General features: G+C 55.3%; 1 protein-coding gene across 9 annotated transcripts in view; it reads right to left on the reverse strand.

The window, feature by feature from the left end:
* EP400 (E1A binding protein p400) overlaps positions 1-15158 on the reverse strand; it is a 112808-nt gene that overhangs the window by 39316 nt on the left and 58334 nt on the right. For 8 of the 9 annotated variants that reach the window (XM_022598058.3, XM_022598063.3, XM_089894318.1 and 5 more), the window contains 8 exons: positions 12897-13083; positions 10493-10659; positions 8568-8734; positions 7470-7712; positions 5439-5603; positions 3979-4134; positions 2213-2307; positions 1435-1706 (listed from right to left, as the gene is read on the reverse strand). In XM_022598058.3, coding sequence (XP_022453766.2) covers positions 1435-1706; positions 2213-2307; positions 3979-4134; positions 5439-5603; positions 7470-7712; positions 8568-8734; positions 10493-10659; positions 12897-13083 — 1452 coding nt within the window. The remainder of the gene's footprint in view (positions 1-1434; positions 1707-2212; positions 2308-3978; positions 4135-5438; positions 5604-7469; positions 7713-8567; positions 8735-10492; positions 10660-12896; positions 13084-15158) is intronic. The other variant, XM_089894320.1, reaches the window with a different exon arrangement.

A 15158-nucleotide genomic window follows, 5' to 3' on the forward strand; every position in this document is an offset into this window, starting at 1 on the left:
GCGCGGAGGGCGGCAACCTCCCTACACAGTGAAGCAGGGAAGAGCTCCCCTCGGAGGCCCGGAGGCCACGCCCAGTTCCATCGTTTCCATTATTGCTGTTCCTGATCTGAGAGGCCTAAAGAGGACACACCCTGAAAGCTGAGCCTGGGCAAACAAAACAGAAGGGAGAGGAAATACCCTCAGGCTGAACCTAAAAATCAGGCCAAAGCAGTGAATGAAGCTGCAAGCAGGGCCTGACACTCTACGTGGGGCAAAGAGAGACCAGGACCCGGGTCTGGCCGGGGAGGGGCTGATACCGCCGGTGGGCCCCAACAGCGTCTGGGCTTCTGTTTCTCTCTCTCTCTCTCTTTTCTTGGCCTTACTGGGCAGCATGAAAAACTTCCCCGACCATGGATCAAACCCACGTCCCCAGCAGCGGAAGCGTGGAATCTTAACCCCTGGACTCTTAAACACATGTTTCTCATCATGCAACGGTAAATCATTCCTGTGGTTTCTTAATAAAATATTGTTATGGGGCTTCCCTGGTGGCGCGGTGGTTAAGAACCCACCTACCTGCCAATGCTAAGGGACACGGGTTCGAGCCCTGGTCCGGGAAGATCTCACATGCCGCAGAACAACTAAGCCCGTGCGCTGCAACTACTGAGCCTGTACTCTAGAGCCCGCGAGCCACAACTACTGAAGCCTGCACGCCTAGAGCCCATGGTCTACAACAAGAGAAGCCACCGCACTGAGAAGCCTGCGCACCAAAATAAATGAGAAGCCAAAAATAAATAAATGAGCAAATTTTAAAATAATAATAATATTTTTCTTCTTTTTTTTTTGGCTGCATTGGGTCTTCGTTGCTGCATGCGGGCTTTCTCTAGTTGCGGCAAGCGGGGGCTACTCTTTGTTGCGGTGCGCAGGCTTCTCATTGCGGTGGCTTCTCTTGTTGCAGAGCACGGGCCATAGGCGTGCAGGCTTCAGTAGTTGTGGCTCGCGGGCTCTAGAGCTCAGGCTCAGTAGCTCTGCGGCATGTGGGATCTTCCCGGACCAGGGCCCGAACCCGTGTCCCCTGAATTGGCAGGTGGATTCTTAACCACTGCGCCGCCAGGGAAGTCCCTAAAATATTATTTTAAAAGAGCAAAATGGAGAAAGCGGTCTACAACACAATGGTCTGGCCCCCAGCCCTGAATGAGCACGGTGCTGTGCTCTGCACACAGGCCCAGGCCCGTGGGGTACAGAACTGATCCGCAGGGAGGGGCACACAGGCTCCCAGAGGGTGGAGAGGCCATCTGGCGCCAAAGCTGAAGACTCTAAAACAGATTTCGGACAGACTCCAAGGGACAACCCGGGTTTGAAACTTAGAGGAATGAGATCAGCGTCCACAGAACAACAAAAGCTGCTTGGGTGCGACACAGCGACTGAGTAAAGAACGCTTACAGCATGCTACCATACCTGTCCATGACGTCCTGGAGGGATTCCTGACGTTGAGTCAGGGTCAAAATCAGGTCCCTGCGAGTTGTCGAGGGTGGCGTGTACCGGCTCGCGGGCCCAGCCCCCTTCCCATGACCTCCATCAGGAGCCCCGAGCCAAGGCAACTGCCCTCTGCTGGGCAGGGAACAAAGCCCCAACAGGTCTCTGCCGTAGACAGGGCTGCGAGAGCAGCGCCGTTCGTTGACAAAATAAATCTGGTCCAGCCGCTCTTTCAAAAGTCTGGTCTTTTCCTCCTTCATCAAAAACAGAGATGAAAACGGTTACTGAGAAACAGCACGGCCAGTTCCCGGCCTCACCAAGCCCCACGGGTCCCTCACGCACGGTGACCGGCCGCAGAGCACGCTTAGACATGCGGGCCCTGGCTCCACGGGAAACAGTGACAGAAAAGAGAGCAGAGCAAATGGGCGCCGTTTTCTCTGCCAACGTGTAAAGTACTTCTCGAGACACAGTGAGCGTTTCTAATGCCTGGAAGACCAGTAGAAGAATACAAAAAAATGTGAAAGGGCATTTTTGCAATCCTAAAGCCTGGTTTCATCTCTTTTAGTAGGAAAAGCGTCTTTAAGATCAAGATTCTCTAATTTAGAGAGACAGCGTGTTTTTAGCAGCAGATAAATTGATGCTGCCTCGCAGAAGCGGTTAAGTATCACAACGCTCCCGAGTGACAAGCAGCTCCCGAGAACGACTTCCGTGCATGCAGGGGTGGCGCTGGCACCGTGTGCTGGGGTCTGCTGCCCCGTACCTGGGTCGGCCCGGCGACGGGAGAGGCTGGCTTGGAGGCCACTCCAGGTTCTCCTGCGGCCAGGGGACTGACTGCCAGTCGGCTGGGCACACCCACTACAAAGGCAAAAATGAAGGGTTGGCATACAAAACTACCGGCAACACTCTCCGGAACATCGTCAGCTTTCACTAGCACGTTTCTGGAGTGGGTCGACCGTTCACAACCACCAGTGAAGTGCTCTCCCGCTCTCTGGCCAGGGTCTGAGCTGAGCGCCGCGATCTGCCTCCTTCCTTTGGCAGTGCCCGGCGTGACCTCAGACCCGCGGTCACTGCCGTCACTGCGCCAAGCAGCAGCCACGCGGGCCCAGTGCTCCACTGCCCTTGGCATCTCGGCAACATTGACCTGTGTGCCTGGGACAGAGGGATGCCTGGGCCCCACGCGGCCTGCTCCCATCAGCCACGCCACACTGCCCGTCTGACAGAGGCTCCTCCGCAAGGGCCTGCGGAAGAGGTGGCTGAGGGCCGAGAAGGGGTCACTTGCGGGGAGCGACAGAGAAGGGTCGAGGTGACTAGAACCCAGTGGCCGGACTGGTGTCAGGTCGGGAAGCTGGGGCCCGCAGAGCAGGACTGAGCGCCCTCCGGGGAGGGTGCTGACACAGCTGGTTCCAGGAAGCAGGAAGAAAGCCTGAAGAACAGACCAACCGAGTAGAGCTGCACGGCCTGGCTGGGAGGTAGAGCGGCCGCCAGGCGATGCTGCCAGCCTCATGGTCCCTCCAGCACCCACCTACTGACAGAGCCCAGTGGGGACGGGGTGTAGAGGCCCCACCCCAACGTCACCACAGACGACCCAGGGCCTGGGGCTGGGCAGTGACCAGGGATTCCACTTGAGAGAGGTCCCTGCCGCTTGCATACATCAACCCAACCCAAGTGCCCGTGCCTGATGTTTGCAGTGTGGGTGTGTCTGGAGAGCAGGGGACCCTGGCGGGAAGCAGGCTGCGGAACAGGCAAGGAGGCACACTGGCCGCAGACAGGTCCAGGTCCAAACCCTGCTCCGTTACCTGTCCAAGAACTTCTAGCACGTGCCCTAAATGTATCTGTAACATTAACAAGCAAAATTTCTCATGATTCCAAGTTTCTTGTCAGAGCAAAACCAAATCAAACATCTAAAGGCTGAGTGAGGGTGGTTATGCTCGACCATTACCTTTGGGAGCAAAAGAGAAAGAAAAGAAACCAAGCTGACACGGGCCATCTATGGAAATCAGAGGCGGCCACAACTGGGACTACGGGTTCTGAGGCATCACAGAAATCATCCACGCTCCCCACTTGCCTCAGAAGCAAAGAAAGTCAGAAAGAAGTTTCATGGACTTCCCCGGTGGCGCAGTGGTTAAGAATCCGCCTGCCAATGCAGGGGACACGGGTTCGAGCCCTGGTCCGGGAAGATCCCACATGCCACGGAGCAACTAAGCCCACGCGCCACAACTACTAAGCCTGCACTCTAGAGCCCGCGAGCCACAACGACTGACCCCACGTGCCTAGAGCCTGTGCTCTGCAGAAACAGGAGCCACTGCAACGAGAAGCCCGTGCACCGCAACAGAGATAAATAAATAAATTTATAGAAAGATAGAAAAGAAAGAAAGAAAGGAAGGGAGGAAGGAAGGAAGAAAGGAAAGAAAGGAAGGAAGAAGGGAAGAAAGGAAGAAAGGAAAGAAAGAAAGAAAGGGAAAGGAAGGAAGGAAGGAAGAAAAGAAGTTTCAAAACCAAGCCTCCTTCCGGCTCACAGCACTCTACCTGGCGGGGTCATGGGTGCGGGGCTTGGGCCGCCAGCTGGGGGCTTGCTTCCCAGGGCGTTCAGGGCCCCCGCCTGAGACACTGTCTGCATCACCACGGGGCCTGGAGGTCGCAGGTAGGACTGCCCAGGCGCGGACACAATCTGGAGGACGCTGCCTGCAATCACACATGCATGGGGGTCAGTCACGAGCCAAGTGTGCCTTCAACCCCCAGGCTACACCCACTTCCTAAGGTGCAGGAACAAGGCAATAAACCGTAAATCCAAAATCAAATTTCCTCCAATGAGGCAATGCCAAGTTCAGTTACTTGGAGAAAAATGAAACTATTTCATTCACAATGAATGAAAATGCCAAGGATCAAAGTCACTTGGCTTAATGTCAAGAAAAGCTCCTCTACCCCTTGCGCTGCCTGACTGATCTCGGGTAATGCAGCGAGTACCCGCTCAGCACCTGTCACGTCTGCTCGAGGCCTGAGGCAGTCACGGGTTGGAAGGTCCCAGCTCCAAGATCACGTACTGGGTGCCTGCCAACCAGACAAGCTGGATGAAGAAATACCGAAACACTCAGGTTTTTTTAGCCCAGATGCTGTGGCTCTATAGCCACTGTTCCAGGAGCCTGCCATTTTCAACCTCTCTGTGATTAAGTCTCCTGGCATCTTTTGCTCCGGAATCGTCCTCTACAAAAACTAGAGTTCACCAGAAGTTTTAAGAGATGACCTCACCCCTTTGGTCAAAAAACCAGAGAAATATGGAATAAAACCAAATGAACCCGTTTCTTTGTGGCGGGTTTCCTGGGGGCCTCTGCTCTGCTGAGGTGCGTGTCCCCAGCGTCCACACAGAGCACCCCAGACCTGGCTGACAACTGAACCTTCCTCCCCGATGAGAGCCGTGAACGACGACGCGTCGGGGGAGGCTGCCTGGGGAGGTGGCCGGATCCCCCCTCTGGGTCCTACCCTCCAGCAGAGTCACTGAGGGTTAACATGAACTAAACTGCATCCCCTCGTTTCCTCCGAGAAGCAGTTACTACACGAACACAGTGCTCTCAGCCAAAGGCATGGGAGGGTTTTGGTCTGGAAGTTTTAAAATCTGCACATAAAAGAAAATAATTTCTCCTACATAAATTGCTGGACCTTTGGCACTTTTAGGACAATTTACCTCACAATGAAATTTGAAAGGAGGAAATATTTCTATTTTGATTTTTAAAATAGGAAACTTTATTCAAACGGCAGATTTTATTTAAGAACGACTATCCTCTATTTAACGTGTGTCAAGGGCCAGGCCACCAGGTGATTTGCCCGCTATCTCCCAAGTCCTCTGAACACCAACGAGGTGAGACTCATTAAGGCCATTTACAGGTGAAGCACCTGTGCTTAAGGGGGCCAAAGTCACAGCTGCAGTGGGGAGCTGCCGGGACGCCCTGGCTTAAAGCCTTCGTGGGTCACCACCCGTCAGCGAACCCTACCTTGGAGCTGCAGGGGCTGGCCGGCTGTCAGCTGCCGCAGCTGGCTATGTGACAAGGTGAACTTGTTGCCCTGGAACTGAAGCGTCACGGGGCTCTCCGGCTGGGCGACTCGGCTCGGTGGGCCCGCGAGGGAAGCCAGCTGGGCTATTTTGACCACCTCCCCACCTGCGGAGACGCAGAGCAGACGAGAAAGAAAACTCTTGGGAAGAGTTTTCGATTGCTATACTGACGATCACTTGTCACAGAGAATGACCGTCTGTAGCAAACTGAAGTGTCACAGAAACATTTATTGGGTATTTCTAACACTTTCAGAAAATATTTTAATAGAAAAAAAAAACAATTAAAATTAACACCAGATTTTAATGGTTAACTTCATCATAACTGGTAGAAATTTTAGAGTATCAGATATTAATATAATTAACCAAGCCCTTAAGGAACATTTTGCTTTTCTTTCCAGGCGATAAAAAAGTAGCAAACGTCAGAAGTAGCGGAAATGTATTGGTCATACACTTTGAAACTCTCATATCAACCTCTCAACTTCAGAATCCTTTCAGAATGTGAGAAAGTACATGTCCGATTTAGCTCACAGAGATAAACAAGATTTTATCACTATAGATATAAAATAGAGAACTAGCTTCAGTTATACTCATAACCTTTTCAAAATGTGGAATGTATTTAAGTACATAAATACATCACACTTTATGATACAGTGTTTCACACTAATTTGAACTAGATTGTAGGATTCGGTCTGTAATTTTAACTGAAAAAATGGAAGATTTAACACTGCTTAAAGCATTTTTTTTCTAAAAAAAACAGAACTCAGATGGAGTCATATGCACCTCACTCAAAAAGGTACCACCTTCAAACTGTAATTCAATGATAGCTTTAAAGGCTTTTTTTTTTTTTTTTAAACCCAATGGTTGATATTCGAGTCTAGATGTTCCTCCCATGAAAATTCAGGCCAGAATTAGTAGTGATGCTATAGAGGAGAGTTAACAAAAGGCGAGGAAAACATCCAAGGGTATCTTGCCCACAGAAACCATAAACAGGAAGGGAAAACGGAAAAAGAGATGCAGAGATCTGTGCACAGAACTACGACTCTCCCACAAGCCCTCCTCAGTCCAGAAGTGGAGGCATGAAAGGCGGCCTGACCCTGCGCCCCCCAAGCACGGCTCCTGGGTACACCCCCGGGACTCCTACCCCTGGCCCAAAAGAAAGAAAAACCGCAATGTATGCAAGGGCCCTCCTCCCCTGGGCAATGAACCAGGGTAAGTGCTTCACATTTGCTGGCACGAAAGACAGGCTCATCACAAGAGAAAACTAGCCTGAACCCGGTGTCTCCTCATGACACTACTACTCTCTCTCTCCTGTCTCTCCAGAAAGGCCTCAACACAACTTGTGCCAACCGATAAAGTGCTCCAGGTGGCATCTGAGAAATGGTGTAGCCCAGGACAGTTTCCATCAGGGTACTTCCAACAGCAGGATGGACAGAGGTAGTACCCTAATCGCACTGGTCACAATAAAAAGTTCTATTTAAAAAATGTAAGAAGGTTGCGATGTTTCAGTGAGTGATTACAAAATGTCTCACTTGAGCAATAGTCATTCCAGATTTAAATTTGGTAATAAGCAAGAGACTAAAAGGAAGTCGAACCCTAGTTCACAAGGCTTTCGTTTTATTGCCCTTTGCTCTCCGAGGGGCCCTGGAGGCTGACGGGACAAACCCGTGGCTCACAAAGGAGAAGTGCCATCCTCGGCCACTGAGGCAGAGCACGAGCACGGGAGAGAAGCAAAGCTGACGGATGGGGTCAGAAGGAAGGACAGAGAAAGGACAAGACCCTGGACTCCGGCCCTGAGCGGAGCCCTCCCTCTGCAGATTTAGGGCTGGAAAGGACAGCGTGGCGAAAGGCAGCACCGGACACGGGGTCGGGGAGACAAAGGGAGTGGACAGCAAGGCCCTTCACACGCTGCTCGTGTGAACGCAATGTCCTTGTACAAAGAGGTGGCAGACCCAGGAGAGGCGAAGCCACTTACTAGGCAGGCGCGCCTGGGCCTGCGAGGTGAGCACCAGCCCCTGAGGCAGCGCGCTCTGCCCGGCCGGGTGCGAGGGGGCCTGGGGCTGGGGCTGGGGCGGGCCCGGGGTGGAGGCCGGGGCAGTGGTTTGAGCCCGCAGTTTCACAGGATGGGCTGGGCTAGGTGCTGTGCTGAAGGTCGAGGCGGGCTGGTGTCTCGGAGCACCGGTGGAGGCCTGAGAGGTCTGAAACGGGGTTGCTGGCGCTGCAATCGATAAGGTTGGTTTGTGCAAAGCTGTTAGAGGTTCTTCAGAAAATGCAGTATTAAACCCGAATTTTAAAGAAATAAAACAAACATTACTTCATACCGCCTCCCAAAGGAGACGCCCTCTCTAAAAAGGGGGGTGGGTGGTCTACAGGATGAGAGAAATCTAATTTTTTATCCGTCGTTAACTATTGATATTTTCACTTCGAGTCCACCAGTCCACGACACGGTGCATTTCTGGAGTAAACGGGAGAGTCACAAGCCGGCCCCTTCGGGCGTGTCCGTGAGAACCACATCTTAACAACGCACGGAGGTCAGGCAGCGCTGGCGTCCCCAGCTGCACGAAGAGCTCTTGCAACAAGCAGCTCTGGCATTTATGAACATCTCAGAAAAACACAGGGGACTTGACATTGAGGACCCCGTGGATTAGGGTTAGAAGACAATTTTTATTACCTTTTCTGCCAATTAACCCTATCCTTCTTCAAGTAACAATCAGGTTACATTGAAGCGGTGGCCCAGAACACAAAAGCAGACTTCCTCAGAAGTTTCATAAATGACTTTGACACGCGTTTCCCGACATAAAAGAGAACGTTTCTGCCGAGGTACATCTTCCCCATCACATCAACAGTAACTCAACTAAGAAGGGGATATCTTATACAGTTCAAAGACATAAAAAAAAAAAAAGCGTAAAACTCACGTGAGAACTACACATGGTCTCCTGGGCAGAGCCAGGGTGCACGGTCCCACTCCCGCTCAGAGGAGTGGTCACACGTCCCCACGGGGCCAGGGAAGCACGAAGAACTTCTTCCACAAAAACCCTCTGCGGTGCCGAGCACACCCCCACGAGAGGCATACCTTTTGCATCCGGATTTGCAGAGAACGTGGCGATGGGCGGCCGTCCTCGAACGTGGCCCTGTGGCGTGGCAGTGGCTGTGGGCGTGGCCGTCCGGGGTGGGTGTGTGCTGGGGAAAGCCACGGTGCGGCCCTCGGGCTTCTGGCCGTACTGCACGGGCTGAAACAACCTGGACGCCCGAGCGCGGGCAGGAAGACACGAGCACTGCTGAGACGCGGCAGGCATGGTCTCTTGGCTGGGCCCCGGGGATACAGGGCTGCCCCGCGGGCAGTGGGGTTCCCGCACCCTGGGTGCAGTTTAAAGGGGGGGGGTTTCTAAATGCTGTGCTAAGAAGCAGCGCTCACCAGGGGCCCTGAGGGAGGTGCTTAGTACCTAAAGATGGTACATCTACCCCAACGCTCGGGCGATGCAGGGGTGAATGTGATCAAGTTCCCGTGAACGTGGACTAGAAAAACTGCTTCTAACACATAAAGTCCATTCTACTACTCTTTTGAATAAGAGTAAAGTGGGGTGAAAAGTCAACTTGCACACCTAGGTAACAAGGCAGTACAGGAAATGGAGAGAATCAGCAGAAATGGTAAAGGCACCCCACAGGCACCAGTGGGTAAAACTGTGAAGGGGGATCCACACCATGGCTGCTTTGTCCGACTTTATCACAAGCAACATGCTCCTCCTATTTCTTTAACCTGGAAAACCATGATGGCAAGACTTCTATATCAAAACCCCTGTGCAATGCGCAGCCAGCAGAAAGCCACTAAACGAGGCCGGGCCAACCCCAAGAGGACTGCGGCTTCGTTGCCCTGGCCATGTGTTTAACTGAGGGCTGCAGGCTCCTGTGAGTGTGGGCCAGGCAGCTGAGGCGAGGGTGGTCGGATCCAAGTCGCCAGGGAGGTCACGCAGAGAAAAGGCAACAGCAATGGGCTGCCATCTGCAGAGCCGGCCCGCTCCTCTCGGAAACACCTGTCTGCTTTTCCTCTCGGAAACGCCTGTCTGCTTTTCCTCTCGGAAACGCCTGTCTGCTTTTCCTCTCGGAAACGCCTGTCTGCTTTTCCTCTCGGAAACGCCTGTCTGCTTTTCCTCTCGGAAACGCCTGTCTGCTTTTCCTCTCGGAAACGCCTGTCTGCTTTTCCTCTCGGAAACGCCTGTCTGCTTTTCCTCTCGGAAACGCCTGTCTGCTTTTCCTCTCGGAAACGCCTGTCTGCTTTTCCTCTCGGAAACGCCTGTCTGCTTTTCCTCTCGGAAACGCCTGTCTGCTTTTCCTCTCGGAAACGCCTGTCTGCTTTTTCTTTGTTTTTAGCTGGAGCACAGAGTTGTGCACAAATCCGGCTGCACGGGTGTGACCTGTCTTGAATCACGTGTTTCGAGTTCATCCATCTGCACGCACCGCTCCTCCCAGTCTCGTGGCACCTGCATCATGTCCCTGGAGGCCCTTGATGCTGCAGTCAGGGGTGGAGCCTCTGCCAGACCTCAGGGTCCCAACCGCGCCCCCCCGCAGTGCCCCCCTGCCCTGACGGCTGCCACCACACCCGCACCAGGTCAGAGGCAGCCTGACCACCCTGCCCCTGACCACCTCCCCAGGCAGAGCCCTCCCAAAGGCCAACGCTTCTTCAAGATGATGAAAAGAGCCTCTCCTACGCCCTGCACACCCCTGCTGTTTATCCCAGGATCCAAGGACATCTGGGTAATTTCCAGGAGAAGCAGATAGCCAAATTAGATGATTAGCCTTTCTTTTGACAGGCTGTAGTCCCAGTTCTCGTGTGGAGCTCCAACCTGGTGGTCCCAGGTCTGCCCGAGAGGCTGCGGGGCCGGGGTCCCTTTCAGCAGGAGAAGAGGGGATGCCACCCAGACCCCACGACACACAACCAGCCAGGACCCAGCCAGGGCCAGCTGCTGAGCAGGAAGTGACGCTCCACACCACACTACACACCTGCTGGGCTTCAGTCTGACAGCCGCTGGCCTGCCCGATGGTGGCGGCGCGGTGAACAGCTCCTCGAAGAGTTTCCGTGTCACCTTCTTTTTACCCAGCAGTTCTGACTCGTGGCGAGTCATTTTATTTTCTAAGCCAATAAGATCAAATATAGAAAGGTCGGTTTCCTAAGGAGAAAAAGAAAACAATTTTGCTACAGGAGGCAGGAAGAGCTGACTAGGAATTCAAGTCGATTCCAAACCGGGAAGGCCAGGCCCCGAGCAGCCGTCTTGCTGCGAGGCACCCGCCGGACCTCGGTGTGCTCAGTTCCCCAACTTAAAGAAAGGTGGGAGTGATGGCACGTGGTCATCCCGAGTGGCAGTGGGAAAGGAGAGGGTGGCACTTAAGAGACAGACTAGACTCAGCAGAGAGGGACGAGCCTGGAAAACGCTCGTCTAAACGGACGGAGATGCTCGGCCTCGTTGGGGAGGCTGAGGGAGAGACCCCAGCGTGCTGGTGCAGGTGCAGCGGGCGTGCGGCACGTCGCTATGTCCGGAGCCCTGGGGATGTTCACTCCACCTGTGCTTCTCTCAGACGTTCTCACCCCCACCAGGATGGCGGGAATCAAAGAGGATGGACAGCAGGTGTGGGCAAGGATGTAGAGACGTGAATGCCCCCACCCCCTCACACCCTGGTGGGGATGGGAAACCTGGCAGCCACCATGCAAGGCAGTTGATCAAAAGGTTAAACATGGACTCTACACGTGACCCTGCAACTCCTTGCCCGTCAGACATGCGCCCAAGAGGAGCCCCACAAGAAGGGAGCCCCACGCCCACGCACAACTTGCACACACATGTGCACTCACAGGGGCCAAAAAGCGGAGACCCCCCAAGTGCCCATCAGCTCGTGGACGGACGGACACACTGCGGTCCATCCAGACAATGGGGGAAGGAGATTCTGACACAGGCTGCAACGTGGATGAACTCTGAAAATATCATGCTCAGGTGACGTGAGCCATTGATATAAAGTATCTGGACCTGGTGAATCCACAGAGACAGATGCAGGTAAGTGGCTGCCAGGGCTGGGAAGGGGAGGGGGAATGGGAACGACAGTGCGTGTGGATTTTCTCTTTGGGGTAATGAAATGTTCTAGTATTAGTGGCGATGGCTGTTGTACAACTCTGTGAATATACTCAAACCAACAAACTGTGCGCTTCAGAACAGTGAGCTTTACGATAATGAGCTACCTCAGCAACACTGTTTTTAAAATGAAAACACAACATAAAAACTACTATCCATGAAACACCTCCCCGCCGCAGTGGTATCTTGAGGTAGCCTGCTTCTGACACAACTTTATCCCCCATGGCTCAATTTTTCTTTAACTCAACGAAAAACTCATCCCTACCTGAAAGTAATACTATAGATCAACTACACTCCAATAAAAGAATAGTAGGCATAGTGGTAGGAATCACATTCATCACGTAACTCACCACATACTACTGCTTACCAACCAGGCCCTTCCTCAGACCATCACGTACATTAATTAACCGATTCCTCACGACTTCCCGGTGTGGTGAGGAAACCGAGGCAGACTGACCACCCGAGGCCGCACTCCTCATGGGGCAGAGCCGGGACGTGAGCCCCTGCAATCTGGCCCCAGGGTCCCTGTCCCGTCCACACCCTGAACCTGCACAAGCCTATCAAAGCCACAGAGCTGGTTCCTGTTTCTCCGCATTTGTGAGACCTCGGTCCCTGGTCCTCTGGGGTAGAGACAGCCAAGGAGAACTCAGGCACCAGCCTGCCAGCGGCCGGCTGGTCTGGGCAAGCTCTCAGCCTCCTGCGTGGAAGCCAGAGCAGGAACGACGGCCCCTGAGGGCTCGGCCCTGCCCTGCTGAGAGCCACACGCTCAGCACACTTGTGCTCAGAATCACCCAACCTAACCCAATCTCTTTTGTTTTAAAAATTTTGGTTTTGGAAAAACTTTCCAAAATTACCCCAAAATTCAAACACAGAAAGGTATACAACTCTATTTTTTTGGTCCAAAAATAACCGAGTTTCCCCACCTAGGGACAGTTACTAACATTTTAACAGAAAGGCCCCCACAGGCCTCAGACGGTGTGCGCACGTGTGAGGACACCCCCGCGGTCCCGCAGTTCCGAGCCCTGCTCTCCTCCACATGCTCTGCCATTTCTCAGGGGCCAACGGTCAGGCGAGGAAAACCCTCCCTGCTCCTTCACACTGTGGGCTCACCCCTCGGGGCCCATTCCAAAGCGGGTTCGAGGTCGCGGGGAAGGCCCATTATGCCGCCACTCGATGCTGCCCAGCATCAGGCGATGGCGAAACGCAGGACGCAAGTTAGTGGAGACCGACGTTCCGGAAGCACCCAGAACAGACCTCAGGCAGAGCCGCCCGCACCCTCTGCGTACCTTCCAGAAGTCTCGGTCAAGCGCCTTCAGGATGAGCGAGGCCGAGCGGCACTGCAGCGGCCCCGCCGTGTAGGAGGACTCCGGGAGCCGGGGTGCCACCAGCCCGGGGTGGTTGCAGATCCTCTGCAGCCGCAGGAGGATGCTCAGCACGTCCACAAAGCGCCCGCTCTTCAGAGCTTCCTGCGTCCTGTGCGTGGGGAGAGACACAAGCACTGCCTTGGCTGCGAGCCCGTGCCGGCTGGGCTCCACAGACACGCAGTCGGCGCGCTCTCCCCAGACCTGGCTCGCATGGCAACGACATCCGGACCCACCTCTGTGCGGTGAGGGTTCTCAGACTCGCTCACCACCCCCGTGACACAGGATGGGCAGCCGGAGAGCCAGGGCGCACGGCAGACGGGAACAGCCCTCCTCGCCTCCCGCGACAGGGACGACGCCATTCTCCACGGCAGCCATGACGAGCGTCGGCAGGCAGTGGCGGGGTGAGAACACCCGGCCTGGGGGAGAAGGCCCTCGAGGGGCAGAGGTAAGAGTGACTGGACGGGGTGGTCCGGCGAAGGAGGAGACCCACAGGCCTGACACCGCGCCGGCGCCACGGGGGCCACGGTGCGGGGACTGCATGGAGGCCAGCTGAGACCTCCAGGCTGGGGGCCCCCAAGGGCGGCCGCAGAGCACAGCGCGCCCAGCGGGCGAGGCAGGAAGGAGCCGTGCAGCGGGGCGGGCAGGGACTCGCGAGCAGAGGGGGAGCAGAGGGGACGGCAGGACGGGAGGACAGCCTGGACGGTGGAGCACAGCATCCTGAGTCAGGCAAGCCTAGCGGAGAGGCACGTCTGGGGAAGCCAGTCCCGCACACGTGGGATCTGCGGTGCCTGGGGACAGCTCAAGCCGCCACAGGGGGACGCGGTCAGCCCGGCGGCCCAGGCAGCTCCCGCCAGGACGGAGCGAGTGGGCGCAGGGGTGGAGCGGGGTGGGGTCGGGGACGTGGACGGCGCACAGGCGGTGCCAGAGAGCAGAAGGGGAGAGGGGAGGGCGGCCGTTCAGAGGCCAGCGATATGTGTCCGGATGAGACAGGAGAGAAAACACGAGACCAAGAAAACTGCAAATGGAGGCTCCTGAGGGGCTGAGCTCAGAGCCTGCCGGAAGGACTGTAACAGAAACCAGGAGGAGGTGGCGCCACCACAGGCGGGTCTGCAGGGCTCTCTGGGAAGGCGGTAGAAACGTGTGACACGGTCGCCACGCAGAGGGCAGGAAGGCGCTGACCAGGAGTGACGTTCAGAGCCCATTCGAGGACCCCGAGACCATCGTGTCAACATGCACCGAGGCGTGCGGGGCACGCCCGGGAGCCGCCGTGGGGTCAGCACAGGCCTGCTTATGGCCCTCCTTGACTTGACCAACAGGCCCGAGAGAAAGAGGTGCAGGGACCTAAGACAGGGAATCTCCCCGCTGCTCCATCGGGACCTTGCGGCACAGGACAACCTAGGCTCTGCTGGCCCAGTGGTTCCCAGATGCAGGGGCCTCTCCTATGAGCACACAGAGAGCATCCCACACTCGACAAGCGGGACCAAGGTCATCACTGCCAAGCGCAACCCAAGCGACGTACCACGTCACGCCACCAAAGAGCGACACGGCAGGCGTCCCGAGGACGCCGGGGCTCTGTCTGTCTGGGTGAAGGGATGCCCTGGCCACATGAGCCCGCGCCTGCTGGTCCAGGACCCGCCCTCTGCACACGCTGTGATTCTCTCCGGATCAGCACGGGCTGAGACAGCTGACCGCCAGCAGGCGCCAGCCGTGCCGCGGGCTGTCTGCTCCCATAGTGTCCAGGAAGCAGGATCTGTCACTGCACGTGTTGTCAGGGGTGGGGTCTCCACAGCTCCTATGCCTGACTGAGATGGTCAACGGCCTGCCGCAGAATGACACTGGTTGCCAAGGACTGGCTACTTACACTCCGTCCTAAAGCTGTCTAAAAAGAAGCCTATGACACAAGCAGGCATTAACAGCAAAACCCTCTCCTGCACACTTGCTGCTGTGGACGCTATTCGGACCACGTTATGCACTTAAGCACACAATGCTCGCGACCAATGACAAAAAGAGCCAAACAGGTCACGGGAAGGATCATGGACTGGACGGGGCCCCACCCTTCTAGGGTCCATACAGAGGTGCCCGTGGCCACCTGGTGTGGCCCTGGAGCGCCACCCGCGCCTGACCACACGGCACACGGGCCTCGGTCTCACATCCTACACGCGGCTGTGAACGGACGAGCCACTC

Source organism: Delphinapterus leucas, chromosome 14 (assembly GCF_059928025.1).
Source record: "Delphinapterus leucas isolate spDelLeu-1000000601 "Yukka" chromosome 14, BTC_Dleu_Yukka2, whole genome shotgun sequence".
Taxonomy (NCBI): domain Eukaryota; kingdom Metazoa; phylum Chordata; class Mammalia; order Artiodactyla; family Monodontidae; genus Delphinapterus; species Delphinapterus leucas.